An 18,663-nucleotide genomic window follows, 5' to 3' on the forward strand; every position below is an offset into this window, starting at 1 on the left:
CTCCTTCAAAAAAACAAAGACGTGGACAGACAGGCGCCACCCGGTCTGCGAGCTGAGGTTCGTGACTGCTGAAGATTTCGTTTGGTTCAAGTTGAGAAAATAAGGGTCGCCCCGTCCCAGGCTGGGAGCGTGGGGACTTCCGTCTATGGACTGCGCAAAGCCTCTGGGGCTGCCTCCCAGACTGGCATGCTCTCCCCGTCGCCTGAAGCCTAGGAAAGGTTCCCTTGAGGCACTGGACTCCAGATCCCTGCAGGGCACTGGACTCCAGATCCCTGCAGGGCGGGATGGAGAAAAAGCCCTGAATACCACGGCCCACACCCCTCCAAGTCGGGAGCCCCCAAGCGCCAGTCCAGCGTACGCAGCTGTGGGGTGGGAAGGAGAAGAGAAGTCCTCCGCCAAGAACTCACCCACGCCGCTCCTGCCATTCCTCCGCCTGATTTCTGCTGGAGGAGGTTGTCAGTTTGCAGGGGCAGAAAATGAAGACTCCGGGGAAATAGACAAGATAATATTCCTAAGCTCTTTGAATGGCCCAGGTAGAGAAGAAAATTAAACAATGTAACTCATCTCTCTGCAAGTAAAGATCTAGAGCGAGATTAAGACCCCCATTCCCGGCTTTTCCTCTGAAGCTCCCCCAGAATAAGCCTGCACGTTAGAGCTGGCTAGGTCAGGGAGTGCAAGGAGAGGTGCCTTTTCGACCTGGAGAAAGAGTACTCTCCCCCACAGCTTTTGATAGTTGATGCTGAAGTTACCAAGTAAAGGTTGAAGAAATGGAGGAGAGGGAGGTGCGGGGGGTGGGGATGGTCGTAGGTATTTTTAACCAAGGTAGATTTTGAAGTTATTACAAATATGTTCCCTGTTCAAATAGCATGGTCCCCATTCTCCAGGCTCCACTGTGTGAGGCGGGTTCACAACCTCAAGGTTCTCCCTGAGGTTTGGAATAAGGAAAAACGCTAATCTTGCATTCTAAAATTAAATAAATAAATAAATAAAAATAAAAATCCTGAAAGCTTAATTATCGAACAACTCAGATAAGTCCTCCTCCCATCACTCACCTTTCGATTATTTGAATAATTCAGGAAAACACGAATTCTGATTGTTTGTGGAGACTCATCACCCCTGGACAGTAAAAAGAGAGAGAAACAAGGAAAATCTAATAGAGAACAGCGCTCTAAGATGGTGAAATGGGTCTTCTGTGCATTTTTCCTGGTATAGAAAGACAGAGTCGCCTTCCTGGGCATTATTTCCTGAAGGATATTGTATCTGTTGAAATAAAATGTATAGAGTTAGATCAAGTCACCAAAATGTATATACGTGTGTGTATGTGTATATATATGTGTGTGTGTGTGTGTATGAGAGAGAGAGAGAGAAGAGAGAACAAACAAGGGTTTCTACTTGTGTCTATGAAAAATTTTTATTTCTTAGCAGAAAGAATATTTGGGCTCCATTTTGTTTGTTTCTTTGTTTGTTTTTGTTTTTTTCCAAGATGATCATAGCTATGTAGGACCAGACTTCTCCACATAGTTTTTAAACTGAATATGCACTTGCAAAGCATAGTTGGGGCATCACCCACATAGCCTTCAGGTGAAAACTCGGCTTGAAACTGCAAATTCAGATTTGTCTTCCAGGCGTACTGGGCAGAGCATCTGAGATCCCCTGTTGGCTTCACAGCCTATGGAGTGAGCCCGGAGAAGCCAGGAGACTACAGTGCATGTTTCTGGACCTTGCAAATAACTCACTTCCCTAAAGGCTGAACTCAGAGAGCTAGACACCTTGAAGGATCAAGTCATCAAGGATCAAGGAGCAGTCATGTTCGAGGGGGAGAGGGTTGGTTGGGCTTTCTTCTTCCCAAGATTAACCACATTTGGGAAACTTTTTTCAAGGGTGACGGTGAGGCTAAACTTTGAAAGGTAGTGAATCTGCTTTTCTTACTGGTAATATTTGGAAGGAAAAATTCACCACTGTTTATGATCTTGCCCCTACTACTTAAAGTACAAAGCAGTTTAAAGATAAGACTTAAAATAGAAAATGTGTAGACCCCAGTGCACCAAGTTTAGAAGCAGATTTGAAACATGACCAACTGTAAATGCATATTGTCATTGTAGGCTTCTGTATAAGACATAACCATGCCATTTCACATGTATTATATTCAGCAAATGACAACAAATACACAGCAACATCAAAAGTAATAGTAAGATTCCTGATAGCTGAATAATTTGCTTTCTTCCTTTGCCATTATTCCAGCTAAGATTAACCAGCTTTTCAGAAGTCTATTATCATGGTTTATCCCTCTTTGTTTCCGAGCCCTTGCCCACCACCTCCTGCTTCCCCACATTTCTTTTTGAGCCCGAGATTCACTCAACCTTCTTTGGCAAATCTTTATAGGTGTATGATTATCTTTTAACCACTTCCCTACCCCAAAACTGGGCATAAACAACAGAAAATAGTCTTTTTCTTCGTTTGTTTCCCCATTTGGGAGGACCCCTTTCCACAGGGACCTGTGAGGGGAGAAGAGAGGAAAGGCTGATTCTTGGTCTTGGCAGGGGATGTTGCTAAGAGAAATTGGCAGTCAGGATGTGTCTCTCTGGAGGCACAGGGACCTAGCTCCCGACCTTCCGCGTCTGTTCACACAAGCACGCTCATGAATGCCCAGGCCCTAGGGTGGGTCCGCTGTCTACCCACACACTCAGAGCTCTCCAGGAGCTTACTTCTCTCCTACCCCACTAATAAATGTACCCACCTGTGTGCTCGGCAATAGGTGCACATAACGTGCACACAGGGCATCAATCAGGATTGCGTATGTGACTATGCCTGCCTCACTGGACCTGCTCTTGCGCCGGGCAGTGGAGCGGGCGCTTCCTAGTGTGGGCACTTATCCTGCCGCTCGGGTCGGCCATTTATTGTCTTGTGGGGAAGCAGCTTTCGCCAAGAAGCTTGGTCTGGGTTAGTGAAATAAAATACTAAACAATTATTATATGCAAAATTTTAAACCAGCATATTAAAATAAACTAAGAAACTCTCTGCGTTGGGAGAAAGCCACAGGAAAAGGAAGAGAAGGAGTTAGATGCTGGCGCCAAGTTCCTGGCGGAGCCAGGCGGCGGTGACTCCTCAGGCTAAGCGGAATCACCATCCAGGCTCTGGAAGCGACCCGAATCCCAAAATCCATGGAAGAAAATCGCGCTGAAAGAACAGAGCCAACGCCAGCGTCCTGCCAAGTTTGGCGAGATGGCAGGTTGGTTTCAGGAGCACAATACCGCTAAATGATGCCTAAGGGAAAAATTTTCCCAGAGAATTGTCTGGGAGCAACAGCAAAGACATGGTGTTTTAATTCTCTTAGACATGGTGTTTTTATTATCTATTAAAAATATAACTTTAAAAAGCATCTCTGCACTTACATATACTTAAATACTATTGCCGTTTAATGGCTGACTGCATTAGAAAACAACGTGAATGGAAATACATTAACAAAGCCTCTATACTAATACACGTGTTTACCCACGGAACTATAAGTCGGTCAAGCCTCCCACCATCTCAGCGTAGGCATATAAACAATTAAAGCCTTTAAACTTTTTAATTAAACTTAACTATGTTGTCATATTGAAAGAAAACATTATTTTTTTAAATGTTTCAGATTATTATATGGATAATAAGGTAATCCTAATTATATGGATATGGGTATCTGAGGACACATTTCTTATGTTAATATTTATCTGAAGTTCCCTTAACACCAAACACAATATATATTACATACCTTCTTGTCTAGAAATAAGTCTATAATAGATGAAAGGAATAAATCTGTATTTCTCCTTTGGAGGGAAATTCATTAATAAGCCAAGCACTGAAAAGAGAGCTACAAGTGCTTTAAATCACAAATACAGGCTATAGCAGACTATTCTCCCAAGGCCTCAGAGTAGGAGAAGAGTTGCACAAGGTCCTCTCTTTTGGGGCTTTAAGAAATGCATCTCTGCAAACTTGGGGATGTTCTTCTTTCCCATCTATTTGCTTGTAGTGGCTAAGCCTAAGGAGAGATGACTGCCTTTGAATAGAGCAGTTGGGTCTTTCCCAAGCTCACAGTCTCACCATGTTTTCTTCCTTTTCATGTCCACCTCATCAGCCTGCCCCAACCAGCACCCCTGTTACAACACCCGCAAATGTCTGTCTCCATACTACACAAGCACAATGCATACTTGTTGCAACACATGTTCCCCAGCATGTGCACTGTCCAAAAACCAGGACTTAACAATCATGTTCCCCAGAAATGCTAAAGACTATGAAATTCAAGGTGTCTGGGATGGTCTCTTTGCCTTGAAAGATATTTCTTCTGATCTGAGTTAATTTTTTTCTGACTATGCAGGTGAATGCATAAATCCAATGTTTGGGAAAAGGAAAAATGGATGTCCCCATTCTCCTTTCTAGTTCCTTAGATTTCATCAGCTTTGCTGCATGTACAAGGCAACACCACAGCTAAGATTTAAAATGTGCCTCTAAATACTCCCTGAAGAGGGGGAAATTTGGATGAGAGGGAGGAGGGTAGTGAGGGAGGTAAAGTTTAACAGTCCCCAACCCCAAGGATATTAGAGTGATAGTTTCCCTCCAGTCACTAAAACTGTACCAAATTATATATGTTTAGGATGACTTAATTAATTACTACCAGTGAGAATCATGCCCCAGATACCCAAATATACAAGCTCCCTTCTACCTTTTTGTTCCATAGATCCCAGTCAAGGTTAGTCATTTTAGCAAGAAGTTGTTTCTTTCCCCCTTTAGTAGAGCCTTGGGTCTCCCTCTCTTTTGGAAGTGGAGGGGTTAAATTTTCTTTCTTTTGATGAGGCATCTTCTGAAAGTCCTTTAATTTCTTGTGTTCTGCTCAGTGATTTTCATATTAGAATGTACTTCTGCTGCAACTGCTGAGGTGTCTGGTCATGGAGAGAACTAGGCTGTGATCCACTTAGGATATAATTTTTCCTCTTCCCTGTGATGAAATATATATATATTCCTTCTATCATCTCCCTTTTAGGATCCCACCAAATTCCAGTTCCCACACCACGGTGGGACTAAGGAGGCCCCTCACCTCATTAGAGGTGAAATGCTCGGCCCTTCAGCTATGTCTTTTGTATTTGGTCATTCTTTGGGACAGGTTAACCAGTGCACTTTGACCCAGAAGAATGCTGTATTGAGGCCCATCCCCCCCCCGCCCTAAAAAAATGTTATTTTCCATATCTGCTTTTAAAGTAACTGGAAATCTTTTAAAAGAAGGAAAAAAAGATTGGCTGGTCTGCCTCCCTTCTAGGAGCCTCAAATCTAAACTTTAAAAGATGAAGGAAATGATCGAAAGTGATAAATACCTTTTCCAGGCATTCGGTTTGTTGGCTTTCTGACCAAAAGGGGCTTTTGTTAGGTCTCTACGAGGAAGCCAAATTCAGCCCCCAGCAAATACTCTTCCACCTCTTTCCCATCCCCCCTCAGCTCTCTTGTCTAACTTGAAAATGAACTTGGACTTCCCTCTCAGACAGGCCCTAAAACCGGGAGAGATTTTATTTGTCTGTTTCTGAAGGGCTTCCTAAAAGGGGAAGGGTGTTTAGGGGGAGGGGAAGGGCACAGGGGGCCTTTTCCCCCAGTAGAGGACAGGGTGGGGGTAGGAGCTGTGGTGAAGCCAGAAGGCGGGAAGAGATACTTTGTTAATTTCTTAACTCTGTGTTTATTCCCTGAACTTCTTTTGTCAATGAAGGGTAAGAGTAGGGAGGGGGCCAAGTGACTGTCTGAGATACTGCCCAAAAAGAAAAGGGGGTGGGTGGGGTGAGGGCTAGAAAAGGGCTAAGGAAGGAGGAGATGAAGAGGGTTGGAGAAGGGGCTCTGTGATGAGCTTGACAGGGGTAGGAGGGCGGGGAAGCTGTGAAAGAAAGAGGACTGGGGTTAAGGACTCCAGAGGCCACTGGAGGAGGCTTCCTGACAGTTCTCCATGGAAGGGGCCACTTGATTTCCCCCGACCAAACCCAGTGCACCACGAAGCAGAGTCTGCAGCTGGGGGCATGCTAGAGGAGAATCCAGGAGAAGATTTGTGATGGCCTAAACTTGGACCCCTGTATGGATCCCTGCAGAGCCAGAGAGGAAAAGGTCTTCGAGGTGACCCCAAACCTCAGCCTGCACTGCAAGTCCTAACTAGGCAGCAGAGAGGAATGGATTTCCCTGATATCTACCACAGGGAAATAAGTGGGGCCTGGAGGAAGGCAAGTTTTGATTTAAGAGCTGAAAACTCTGAAACAAGGAACAAAGTGATGCCTCAGCTACCCTGGTCCCATCTTCCCTCAAGCTGGGGGCCTAGGGAGGGAGAACATTAAAGATGGAAGATGTCAGGATAGCAGCCGCAGTCCAGGAGGTGAGTTCCCAAGCTAGTAGAAGAGGCCTAGTGGCCCTTCTCAGAGGCTGGGCTGTGGGAGTGTAGAGATCAAAGTAGAGCAGGTTCCAGAGGGATGAAGGGACCTCCAGGAGCCCAGAGAAGTGGAAGGAACGGAAAAAGGAAGGGAGGGGATTGGACAGGTCCAGGGAACTCCAGGATCAGCCAGTTTTCTTTCCTTCTCTACCAGCATCACCCTCTGCAGCCCATCTGGAATTTTTTCCAAGCATGTGGGAGGGTCTTCCACACAGACACACCCTCAGGGGTATACCCTCTCATATGCCCTTTCGGAACCCCCAATCCCTACCTATAAGTGGCCTCTCTCAAACATCCCTTTCTTGGCTAGCCCAGGCTCTGTCCTCCTCTGTCCTCCACAAATCTCCTCCTCCATCGGCAACCTGAACCTTGGACAGGAAAGGGCCCCCAAATCCTTTGCCTACCCTATAAGGCCCCAAGTCTGGGCCAGAATCCAGACCCCATGGTGGTGAGGCTCTTTGTTCTCCTACAGCCTCAACCCACCCTCTCCTTTTTTAAAACTGGAATTTCTCCCATAAAAAGCGGGTGGGGGGAGCAGGAGCTTCAGAGCTTTAAGCTCCCCCCCCCCCCCACCACCATATGGAGGAAACAGAGAAAAGGGAGAGAAATAATCTGATACCTAATTTTCAGAGGAGAAAATCTGGGCATTGAATCAGGGACACAGCAACACCATTTCTTTCATCCTTCTCCCTAGTCTAGCACTGAAGCTACACCCAGCCCTCAAATGTGTGCATCAGGCTTGCACCCTCCCCTTGCAAATGTTGCTAAGTTACACCTCTGACTTCGTCTTAGATACAGTGGGGCGTGAATTCCACCCCTCAACTTCAGAAAGACACAGACATCTGCTTCTTCATTTTTCTATATTTTCCTGGGGGATGTCTTTGTAAGTAGAGTAGGAAAACCATGTCAATTAAAAGTGTATACAGACAGACAAGCAGAGACTTTTATTTGCATACAGAGGATTTAAGCAGAGAGCTGGTTATCTTTAGGAACACATTTGGGCTGTGTCCACAAGGCCGTGTGCTGAAACAGTGCAGGAGCCTGCACCCATCCCTAAACCCACAGGCACGCACGCACGCACGCGCGCGCGCGCACACACACACGCTTCCCGCGAAAAGGCACATTAAATATCTCCTTTTTGTGTTGCAGCATTTAAAAGAAAACATTTCAGAGTCGAACTTAGCCGAGAGCTCGGTGCATGGGCGGTAGCTGAGGGCAGAGTGGCTCCTGTCGATGTAGAAGTCCCTTTGAAAAAGCAGCCGGGAGCAGAGCCGGGGCTTCCCGACGAGGCTGAGGAGCTGTTTTCCATTTCCCTTCCGTATAATTAAATGCTCCGTCTTTTTCCGCATACCAGCAGCTGGATTTTCTCTAAACTTCATCCACAGTCAAACCTCACCGCCTAATCCCGGAAGGCCAGCGGGGCGAGCCCGGGTGAGCACTGCAGCCGAGGGTTTCAGCGCCAGGCCCTAGAAAGGCTTTCTAGGGCGAAATCGCCTTGGAGATGTAATTACTACGTTTCTAGTGGTGCATATTCTCCTGGAGTGTTTAATTTGATTTTATTTGTGTCTCAGCGAGATCCACATTTTTTTTTCGGGGGAGGGGAGAGAAACCACCCCAGGCTTAAAGTTAATTAACCAACAAGGCTTTACTTTCCACCGCCCTCCTGCAAGCTCTTTCTTCGGCGCCTCCCTCCCCGATCCCGGCGCCCCAGACTTGGAGACTGCGTTTGCAGGAGCGAAAGGTCTTGGGGAACCAAGCGAAAGAAGAGGGAATTGTTCAGAGCACGCAGACTTCCCCAGTCGCCTTTACTGCCCTTAGCCCAAACTTTCCCCTCCAGCCTTCCTACTCCTCCAAGTCTCTTTGGAGGCCTACAACTTCGGCTGGTCTTCTTGAAGAAGAGGACTATGGTTCCCTTTCTTTCTTCTCGCCACTACATTTTGGCCGCATAGTGCTCCTAATAAATGGAATTGTAAAGTTGCTAGGTTAATTAAATCTATATCTCATTGCAATAGGAATAGTTAATGCCCTTATATAAACCTGGAAAAGACCATACTATTAATTTTATTTATTGCTTGGCCACCCTGCACCCAGATCCTTCACGCCGTTCTGGTTCCTACTCCCGCCATTCTGGTTCCTCCTGCCAAAGACTGGAGATGTGTCTTTGAGTTCTGGCCCACGGAAAACGGGTCCGGCTTTGGGCCTGACCAGGTAGGGAGCCCCAAGAATGGGATGGGCATTTCAGGCCCTTTGTTTCTCCTGGCAGTCCCGCAGAACCCTGTCCACAGCGCCCCAGTTCTTCCACCTGGGCGCAGCACTTCGCAGAAGGGGAGGCCGGGATCTGGGTTCCATCTTTACTACCCGCGGCTGGAAAAAGACAGGCCTCCCTACCCACCCACCCCCACCAGCCAGGCCTTAGGCAAGGGGGCCAAGGTCACACGACCCAGTCTAGACTTGGCCAGGCCCTGTTTGCTCTCCTCGTTTTACCTTGACCTTGGACTCCAGCAGCAGGATAAGCAGTTTCCTAGCAGAGCCGGCTCCCATCAAGACCCTATCTTCCACTGGGCTCATCTCTCCTCGCCCCTCCGTCATTGCCCTCAATACACACTTGAGCTGGTCTCCTTATGTCTCAACCTTCTTTCTGTTGTATTTTTCCTTCTACCGCCAGCCCAGCCCGCAGCCTGCTTTCCGAACTCTGAGCTGACTCTTCTGGCTCAAGATCACGCGGATAAGAATTACTATCCTAATTCACCGATGTCCGGGTGCTCTCAACCGTCAAACACCACCTTCTCCCCACAAAGAGGAGGGAGGTGGCCCGAAGGGGTCTCTGCAGACCTGTCCATTTGCTTTCCATTTGAGGGGTGCAGTAGGTCTGGCTGAGCGAGGCGCTACTGTGTGGCCATGGCCTGTGCGCTGGCTACACACGAGCACTCAGCATTTAAAACCTGTGGCAGAGGCAGGAAAGAAGGAAACGCTGCAGCCCCTTTCCCCTCTTATTTTTCTCTCTTCATTACTATTTCTCAGGGAGGTCCTCTGCTGAAAGGGAACTTAATTCCACGGAGATACTCCCTCAGAAAGGGGTGACTCTATTGAGGCTCCTGACAAGTTGGGAGATTGGGAGGAAAGAAGGGAGAGCTTTTGAAGAATCAGTAAGTTGGTGTTAATTTTTTCTTTGAAGTAGGGGGCAGTTTTAGATCATGAAACTATTCCGCACTAAAAGAGGGTGACCTAAGAAAGCCGTGGGAGGTCCAGTGAGGGTATTCAAACTGGGGACCAGACTCCTGAGGGCAGAGGTGGGTTCTGCAGGGTCCCCAGAGTGGCGCCAGAGAGGTCCCTCGAAAGGGGTAGCACTGAATCTCCCCCATTTTCCACGTTCTCTTTTGTATAGCTATAGAAGAGAGCGCTCTCTCCTTCGCACCCAGGGCTTTTAGCTTTCCCAGGCTGAATATTGCGCCCCCACCACCCGCATTTCTTTAAAAAACCTCACTCTGAGATTTTTTTTCTGTTGCATATTGAAATATCAGTCTATTCTATTGTTTTTATTTCCCTCGTTTTATTCTTTCTCCATTTATTGCTGAGTCTATTCCATTGCTTCACAATCCCCTGCCCCAGGTGATGAATTCTGTATTTGGGGGTTGTCACACCCTTCTCCGCTTGAGAAAAATCCAGCGAGGTAAAGGAGAGTGTCCTTTTCAGACATCTGGGGTTCTGGGGAAAGTGGCTGCAAGTAGGAAATGGAAACACAATCCCGGCATCAAAGGCTCACTACGCGGCATCGGGTTCTTTCCAGCCGCGAGCGGAGGGGAGCTGCCAGGGCTGGAGCGCTCCTGCCTGTTTTCTATTATCTTCATTTATTATTCTTTACAATCTGGTTTCTTCCCCACCGTTAGCTTCAAGCCCCAATCCAGAGACTTGGGCAGTCACAGTGATCGGTTTGGGGATAGGGGTCTGTCTCCCCCATGCACATTCTATGCCTAGGCGGAGGCGCCCAGTTACAGCCCTCTTTGCGTCGGCCAAATTCAGCCTCCCCCACCCCCTCCCTGGGGCCGGCCAGGGGGCGGCTCCCTGTCCCTTTAAATCTCCCAGCTCCCGCCTCCTTTGGCCCAACTGAGATCCAATCAGCAGAGACCTTTTTCTTTACGCCCCGCCCCACCTAGAGGGGCGGGAACCCCAGGAGACCTGACCCGGGCATCACGTGCGCAGAGAGTGTCACATGGGCGCGGGAGGGGTGCTGAGACGTGGAGGGAGGGAACCGGCGGATTTCTTAATGAAGTCTCTCCGCATGCGTAGAGGGAATGGAGGGAGGGATGTGGAAGCACTAGGAGGAGGGGAGGGGTGGAGAGAAAAGAGGGGAGGGATGGGGGAGGGGAAACAGGAGCGAGGTGTCTCCCTTGCTCGCTGCCTCTGGCAAGTGGAGTTTTTAAAAAGCTCCAGCAGATCATGTCATGACGACTTCGCTGCTCCTACATCCACGCTGGCCGGAGAGCCTTATGTACGTCTATGAGGACAGCGCGGTGGAGAGCGGCAGCGGCGGCGGCGGCGGAGGAGGCGGCGGCGCGGGCGGAGCGGGGGGCGGCTGCAGCGGAGCGAGCCCCGGCAAAGCCCCGAGCATGGATGGTCTGGGCAGCAGCTGCCCGGCCAGCCACTGCCGCGACCTGCTTCCGCACCCGGTGCTGGGCCGCCCGCCGGCTCCCCTGGGCGCCCCTCAGGGCGCCGTCTATACGGACATCCCTGCCCCGGAGGCGGCGCGCCAGTGTGCCCCGCCGCCCGCGCCCCCCACCTCGTCCAGCGCCACCCTGGGCTACGGCTACCCCTTCGGGGGCAGCTACTACGGCTGCCGCCTGTCGCACAACGTGAATCTGCAGCAGAAGCCTTGCGCCTACCACCCGGGCGATAAATACCCGGAGCCGTCGGGCGCCCTGCCGGGTGACGACCTGTCCTCCAGGGCCAAAGAGTTCGCCTTCTACCCCAGCTTTGCCAGCTCCTACCAGGCGATGCCCGGCTACCTGGACGTGTCGGTGGTGCCCGGGATCAGCGGGCACCCGGAGCCGCGTCACGACGCTCTCATCCCCGTCGAAGGCTATCAGCACTGGGCTCTCTCCAATGGCTGGGACAGTCAGGTGTACTGCTCCAAGGAGCAGTCGCAGTCCGCCCACCTCTGGAAGTCTCCCTTCCCAGGTAAGGAAGGGACCCGAGCGCCGCCGCCGCCGAGGACCCCTCCCCGCCCTGCCTGCCCCGGGGCTCCGCGCCCCAGCCACCCCCGCCGTCTGGCCCCGGCGCGCCCGCTCGGCTGGGCTGCCTATGGAGCCGGCCGGGCGAGCTGCACTGAGGAATGCGCCGGGGAAGAAATCTGCTCCGACACGTTTTCTGTAGCTGCCCGGCGGAGAATGAAGCAATCACAGGCGCCCGAACGCCGGGCCGCCGGCTCTGCTCCGTTCGGTGGCTCGCCTCCGCCTCCCCTCGCCGGCCACAGCCTCCCGCCGGGCTCTTGGCCCCTAAACCCGCTTCCGGCCAGGGATGGGGGCAGGGTGGGCCTATAGTGCCTTGGAATCCAGGACAAAACCCCCAACCCACCGAATAAGTGGGGAGGGGGGAGAATAAGAACCCCCACTTTCTTTGACAGAATTTGCAGGATCGTTCAGGCACTAGACAGTATTTTTTAAATAGGGGACTAATTTGCTGGGGTCTACAGAAATGTGGAATTTCTTTTTTTCCTTTCTTGGCATATTTAAAAATCTGGCCACGAATTTCCTGATTGTTGAGGGAACAGAAGATCCAAAATCTCTGGAGAGGGAGTGGAGAGGAGGCTCGAATCCCTCCCCAGCAATGTAAAGTTTTCCTTGCCTCTCTGGTATATTGAGCTCAAATTTATAGACATTTCCACTGCCAACTCCCCCATATGTGGTCGAGAAAGAGAGTTAGTTATTGGTGCCCCAAACACAGAAAGAAGGGCGTGGGGGTGAGAAATGGGAGAGGAAGACCTGTTCAGGGGCTTCTGGGGTCCAGGCCCAGACTGGGGACCCCTTGGTCTTGTCTGGCTAAGTACGGGAAGGGAGAATTCATTCCCCTCTTGTTCGGTCTCCAGTTGAAGAGAGAAAGGATCCTGCAAATCCGGCCGCTTTCCTTACAAGACCAGTCCCAGGTTTCCCAAAACCACACCAAGAGCTTTGGATCCTGCCCTGTGCTGAGAAATCAGGATTCCAGTCTAGGGAGTCCAGTATTTGAGTCTGTTCTCCCTGTAAGAAGAGCTCAGTGGGAGAGCGTTCTCCCTTCTGATACCTACAGAGGTCTTTGGGGGCTGGGGGGCCAGGGCAGCCACAGATGTCTCCCGACAGTGCCCAGCTCCCCGACTAGTTCCACATGCCAAGCTCAGGGATGTTTTCCTTGGAAAGCATAGACCCAAAGACCTCGTAAGGGTGGGCCTGAAATTCCTCTGCATCCGGAATTGGAAGCAGAGGTAGGTGGTTTAAAAAAAAAAAAAAAAACCGAATGATATTAGAGAGTGCAGCAGATAACATTCTTGTGAATATTACGGAATTACTTAGTATAATACAACTCAATACCAGGGTATGACCTGCACTAGGCACTGTGACTTCTGATTGCCAGAATTAAGGATGGTACAATTTTAGTACATGGTATTATGCATCACCTACCCTGTATTGGCTATAATATTTTTATATAATATGATTTCTTTTATTAACTACCTAATATGAAATATACATAATACATTTCTAGAAGATAGGCAATTCACATGTTCATAATACAGCAATGTATTTTAGAGAGATGGCCCTTTAATTCTCTGTCTCGCCAAAACACAAAGCTTCTTAGGAGATTGGGGTCCAGCAGGAATTCCTGGGGCAGGGAAGCCAATGGGCTATGCCAAGGGGCTAAGGGGTAAGGGAGCAGGTGCCCACCAAACCCACTGTGTGGGTGGGGGCACAGGCCCATAGCAATGTGCAATGGGTTTAGAGTGAAGAGGTAGAAGAGAAGGGGCTGTTCTATGTATGAATGTGGTGTGGAGTAGGGGTGAAGGATTGGAGAAAAGCTGAGAAATACCTTTGAGCAAAATAAACATCTCAAAGATTCCCAGGAAAAAACAAAACAAAACAAACAAAAAACAATCTCCACTAAAAATAAATACTTTTTTGATCACAGCCTCCTAGAGAAAAATAACTTTGAAATAAAAAAGTATAGCCCAATTGAGATTTAATACACTTGCAAATTATGGCATGGAAATGGATATAAAACCTAGCATGCCTCAGCAGCTATGTGCTCCCACAATCCCCGTGTAGAATTGGGCTGATGTATCAGTGAGTGCAGAGGTACAGGCAAGAGGCAGATGAATAAGAAATTATCTTCAGACACTCTCCATCTTTCTACCCACTCAGAGATCTTTTAGAAGTAGTGAGATTTCAAGATAACTCTGTCTATGCAATTGTGGTTTGTTCGGCAACATGTAGGCATAAACACCGCTGTCTCTCTACAGTGCCTCTGGCTCTGAGAAACCTCATCTGTGGCAGTCTGGGCTGGTTTGGGAGATGGAGGCAATTGTTCAGCAAGATCCAGATAATTAGGGCCAAGATGTGTCGTGGCTTCTTCCTTCTCCCAATTATACAGATTCTTGCTTTATTGCTCTGTTTTTGTGTTTTGTTTTGTTTTGTTTTTCTCTCTCTCTCTCCCTATGGTGAGTGTAGAGTTTTTTTTTGGTTTTGGTTTTTGTTTGTTTGTTTGTTTTTTTTTTTTTTTTTTTTTTTTTTTTTTTTTTTTTTTTTTTTCAGAGGAGAGAGAGGCAGAAATTCCAGGAGGGAATCAGAAAGGGAGAAAAAGAGAGATGGGGTTCAGGAGACAGAAAGAGGGAGAAAGAAACAGTGGGCTCTTTGGGCCATACTAGAGGTCCTTACTGACAAGCCTTTGGATTTGGGTTGGGAAGAGTAGCAAGCTGGATTTCTAGCTGGACAAGGCACTCTTCAGAGCCCAGAGCTTGCTCGTGGGGGGCGGGTGGTCAAGAGTGGCTGGGCTGTGGGGAGCTAAACAGAGGAGCCCCCAAGCCCAAAAAGAAAGCCATGGCTGAGCATTGACATGATTTTTATTTACTCCTCAAAGGTGTCTATTCGGTTTCCAGGCATGAAGTCATTTGTGTATGTGATCTGGATGGATACTAGGGAAGGGGTGATTGTAAGACTAGTAACTAAGCCCCCACTCACTTTAGGCAGTGTATGCACATCTCCAAGTCTAAGCTACCGGATGTTTCTTCATCTCTACATACCACTTCCTTTCCAGATAAGGCAGCAGACAAAGAAAGGGGGCTTCTTTGAGATGGCAAAACTGGAGTTATTTCCCCAGGAGGCCAAAACAACCTGCAGTTGGTCTGATCCAGGACAAATTAGCTAAATCAATTCTCGGCATCCTATAGAGAAAAATCACCAGTTTAAACCAGTTGTCTACTTTTTAAACTGATTTTTTTTTAGGGTTGATTAAATCCCATTGGAAATTTAGAGCTAGAGTTTAGGAAACCAAAATTGGGTAGGTAATTGTAAGAGTTTAAAGAAAGTAAAGTAAAAAATTAGGGACAATTATTTGGCTAATTCAGAAACAAAAACCCACCTTTACCCTACTTTATTCTTCTCCAGGGAAAAGGAGGTGTTTTAAAGCTGGATTGTATCAGCTGGCCTATTTCCATTTTAAAACTTACTGTATCATTTTAAGAGTCAGAAAGTCTGCCTTTAAAATTTGGTTCTGCCACTTAGGTTATTTTACCCACTCTGAGCCTCAGATTCCTGATCTTGTAAAATGAGTTTAACAAAATAAGCCTGAAAAAATGTTCTGAGGATTAAAAACAACAATAAGAACAACAAAAGCAACAAACTCCTAGTATCACTACTTACCCTCTTCATTTTATTCTTGTCAACAAATCATCAATTTCCCAAATCATGGTTACATCTCTAAGAGTAAAACAAATTTGAGAACTGAGAGATTTAAAGACAAAAGGTCTTGTTCAAAAACAAATCCTTTTTAACCTAAAGGATCCATACTGTTTAAATAAAGTTATTTTGTTTTTAAGATTTTTTTTTTAATCATGGTTTATTCACACAGAGGTAGAGAAAAATGCCAGGTCCAACAGTTTTCCTGAGAAATTGTCACCAGAAGACAGTCAAAAAAGGCCATTGGATCCCCTGTCTCCCATTTTCTTCCTGAGCATTTTATTTTCTCCTGTGTATCACTGTGACACTACTCTTCCCACTGTGTATTGATAAGAGTCCCTGAGAGAAAGCAGACCCAATGGGAATGGGTACAGGGAAAGTGTTTTGTGAGGGTGGGATGGAAACAAACATTTCAGAAAGAACTTTGTGTCTTCCCTCTGGGCTGTGTCTATAGTTTCAAAAGGCAGTAAGAATGAAGGGGAAACCCCAAATATTCAGCCCTCCTCAGTAGCTTTCACCTAAAGTCTAATAATTACATGGAAAAAATTGAGGACTGAGCTATCCAGATAATCTCTCTAGTTCCCCACTTCGCCTTGAAAGTGTTGCTGTGACCTTTATTGACAGGGATGAGGGTGGAGTAGAAAATGGAGTTAGAAATGATATATATTGGTTTTAGTTTCTGCTAAATTCTCAGAGCCTAAAGAAACAGAACTGGTGGTATTGGTTTGGATGACAGGTATCTAGGGTTTAGGATTATGGTTGGTGCATGGGATGTAGACAGTTTCCTTCAGCCATGAAGGAATGGAGAGGGAAGGGGGTTGGAACAACCCCTGTTTTGGTGGGACTGTGATGTGGACCCCCTACTTCCAGCGACACCTGATTCCCTATATCTCAGGTTCAGGACCCCCCACCTTGGGTGGTGTTAGGTGGTTCACAACATTGGACCCCAATTCCTAGAGCGTGGACCTCCAAGCAGGCTGGCTTCACCTGGACACTTATCTTCTATCTGTGCCTCACATCCCTAACATAGGGCCACTGTCCAAAGGCATGAAGACCCATCTGGTGATCTGGGCCCACTGAAGCTGACCCCCTGCCTGCCGTGCCCTCCCTGAAACATATACCAGAATGTCTTCCTCTGACAACGGGGCAGAATATAAACTAATAAGCACCCAAACGATCTAACTCAGGAAGGAGGGATTTTTCTGAGTATCTGAAATTCTGCAAGCATGGCAGGCCAGGCTGGAACTTGGAGGGCCCCTTCTAAGCGTACAAGGATCCTAATATCGAGTGCTGTGCAGAGCCATATTGGGGCCTGAAACAAAAGAGAAAATCAGTAATACTGAACCCATGTTTATTTTTTTAATTGATACTGTGTTCATCATGGATGTTTTTGTATTCGTTTTGCTTTTGTAAACGTTGCATTAAAATATCGTCTTGATTACTGAATTTTTGGCGCCCCCTCCCTTAAACCTTGAGCCCAGTGGCCTCACCATAGTTGTGGTCTTGCTAAAATAACAGAAATGAAAAGCATTTGGGATTTCATTATGCAGAGCAATCCTCTGGCCCCGTTGAGCCCCTGCCAGAACTCTGTGCGTAGGCAGCCTCCGGTCCTCTAGGCCAGTCCAGCCGCGTGCCTCACTTCTTCTCGCTTGCCTTATCTCCCCGCAGATGTGGTTCCCCTGCAGCCCGAGGTGAGCAGCTACCGGCGTGGGCGCAAGAAACGTGTGCCCTACACCAAGGTGCAGCTGAAGGAGCTAGAGAAGGAATACGCGGCTAGCAAGTTCATCACCAAAGAGAAGCGCCGGCGCATCTCCGCCACCACGAACCTCTCTGAGCGCCAGGTCACCATCTGGTTCCAGAACCGGCGGGTCAAAGAGAAGAAGGTGGTCAGCAAATCGAAAGCGCCTCATCTCCACTCCACCTGACCACCCACCCGCTGCTCGCCCCGTCTATTTATGTCACCGCTTTGTACCATAACCGAACCCACGGAAAGATGCTGCGCGGGTGCAGAAGAGTATTTAATGTTAACGAGAGAGAAGAACCGCGCCGCCCGGAGGCAGAGAGGCTCCATGGCGGCGGTGGGCCATCCCCAACTCCCTATCCCATCCGCAGCCTCCACCCCCATCCAGATGGGACTCACCCGGCTTCAACAGCTTTGGAAATGGGTCCCGGGTGGGCCGTGGGAGGAAGGCTGTCGACCTCTACTCCTCCTTGTGCTCACCTTGCCAGAAAGTCCAGTGGCAGTGCAGAGCCCAGTCATTCCAACTAAAGCAGGGTTGGGGAATCCCGAATGGCCCCAATTCTTGCCTCATCCTATCACCAGGCTAGTAGAGGACCCTCCCTAAGGGCGCAGCTTTGGCGCAGGATCTGTCCAGCTCATACTTTCCTTCGCTGTCCCTCTCGCACTCCTTAGGCAAGATTTCCCAGTAAAGATTTTCTGTGCATATTTTAAAAGTCGTGTTAACATTCATGATAATTATTAGGGATCTGGCAGCGTGATTGGAGTATGGATGGTTCCCTAGAATCAACGCAGCCCCTATGCTCCATCCCAACCAAGAAACTGCATTTCTTGGGGCCAGGTGGGGGCTGCCTTTGCCCCACTGCCTCCCCTGTTCTGCTCTCTCAGTCAACATGTGGAAATCCAAGGAGGACAAAGACTCCAGCCACGCTGCTAAATAGGGCTTCTCTCTCCTCTCTCTTTCTCTCTCTAGGTGGTAAGGTTGGGGATTAGGCCAGGCACAGAGAAGCAGAACTTTTTTTCTAAGGATAAACATCTCTTCCAAGAGGATGGAGAATGGGTTCCTCAACAAAGTCCCTTTCCAGTCACCTTTCCATCAAGGCACTAGCTCCGGAGGGACTCCTCACACTTTCACTTTTACTGATTTCCAGAGGAAAGCTAGAGGATCTAGTTCAGGAGGCAAGAAAATCTGGCCGTCAATTAGCTAAATGAGCTAAATGTAGATGCTGCCTAACAGTTCCCTCCTCAAAGACCACTTTGGTGCTGTGGGGGTCCCTTGCCTCTTCCCTTCCCACTGGTGCATTACAAAACAGTGTTCTTTTGAAATGTTCATCAGAAATAGGCTTTTTTTTTTTAATGTTGTGTATCTGTATATAGTATTGTGATGTCTGAATGACGATGTACTGAATGCAAAAAGGAAAAAAAAACCCACAAACATGTTTTTAAAATAAAATATCTTTTTTTGCCTTGATTTTATTGCTTAGATTCTTTCTGAAGTCTCTTCTGTTCACTGCCTCTTCAGGACAGTCTACTATGCCCTGATTCTGCCAGAATGATCAGGGGGCGGAGTATAGACATCA

At 48.1% G+C, this 18,663-nt stretch overlaps 5 protein-coding genes across 14 annotated transcripts in view; 2 read left to right on the forward strand and 3 right to left on the reverse strand.

The window, feature by feature from the left end:
• The window catches only part of LOC126931116 (cyclic AMP-dependent transcription factor ATF-7), a 468,437-nt gene that overhangs the window by 440,900 nt on the left and 8,874 nt on the right, over positions 1-18,663 (reverse strand). The gene's annotated exons all lie outside the window — the stretch shown is intronic.
• ATP5MC2 (ATP synthase membrane subunit c locus 2) overlaps positions 1-18,663 on the reverse strand; it is a 497,231-nt gene that overhangs the window by 274,956 nt on the left and 203,612 nt on the right. The window contains exon 1 of one of the 10 annotated variants that reach the window (XM_050749065.1): positions 714-718. The exons of the other annotated variants lie outside the window; for them this stretch is intronic. The gene's annotated coding sequence lies outside the window, so the exon portion shown is untranslated. Of the gene's footprint in view, positions 1-713; positions 719-18,663 lie in introns of those variants that run through there. 10 annotated transcript variants of the gene reach the window in all.
• CALCOCO1 (calcium binding and coiled-coil domain 1) overlaps positions 1-18,663 on the reverse strand; it is a 394,782-nt gene that overhangs the window by 227,406 nt on the left and 148,713 nt on the right. The window lies entirely within an intron of this gene.
• The window catches only part of HNRNPA1 (heterogeneous nuclear ribonucleoprotein A1), a 414,942-nt gene that overhangs the window by 49,871 nt on the left and 346,408 nt on the right, over positions 1-18,663 (forward strand). The window lies entirely within an intron of this gene.
• HOXC13 (homeobox C13) lies at positions 10,870-18,554 on the forward strand. Its single transcript, XM_050748953.1, has 2 exons — positions 10,870-11,602; positions 17,014-18,554. The coding sequence occupies exons 1-2, from the start codon at positions 10,870-10,872 to the stop codon at positions 17,268-17,270; spliced, it is 990 nt and encodes a 329-aa protein (XP_050604910.1). The 3' UTR covers positions 17,271-18,554.

This window comes from Macaca thibetana, chromosome 11 (assembly GCF_024542745.1).
Source record: "Macaca thibetana thibetana isolate TM-01 chromosome 11, ASM2454274v1, whole genome shotgun sequence".
NCBI classification, from domain to species: Eukaryota; Metazoa; Chordata; class Mammalia; order Primates; family Cercopithecidae; genus Macaca; species Macaca thibetana.

Coding starts and splice junctions, on each gene's coding strand:
- HOXC13 (XM_050748953.1), top strand. CDS start 10,870: ATGACGACTTCGCTGCTCCTACATCCACGCTGGCCGGAGAGCCTTATG. Junction 11,603..17,013: donor CTGGAAGTCTCCCTTCCCAG/GTAAGGAAGGGA, acceptor ATCTCCCCGCAG/ATGTGGTTCCCCTGCAGCCC.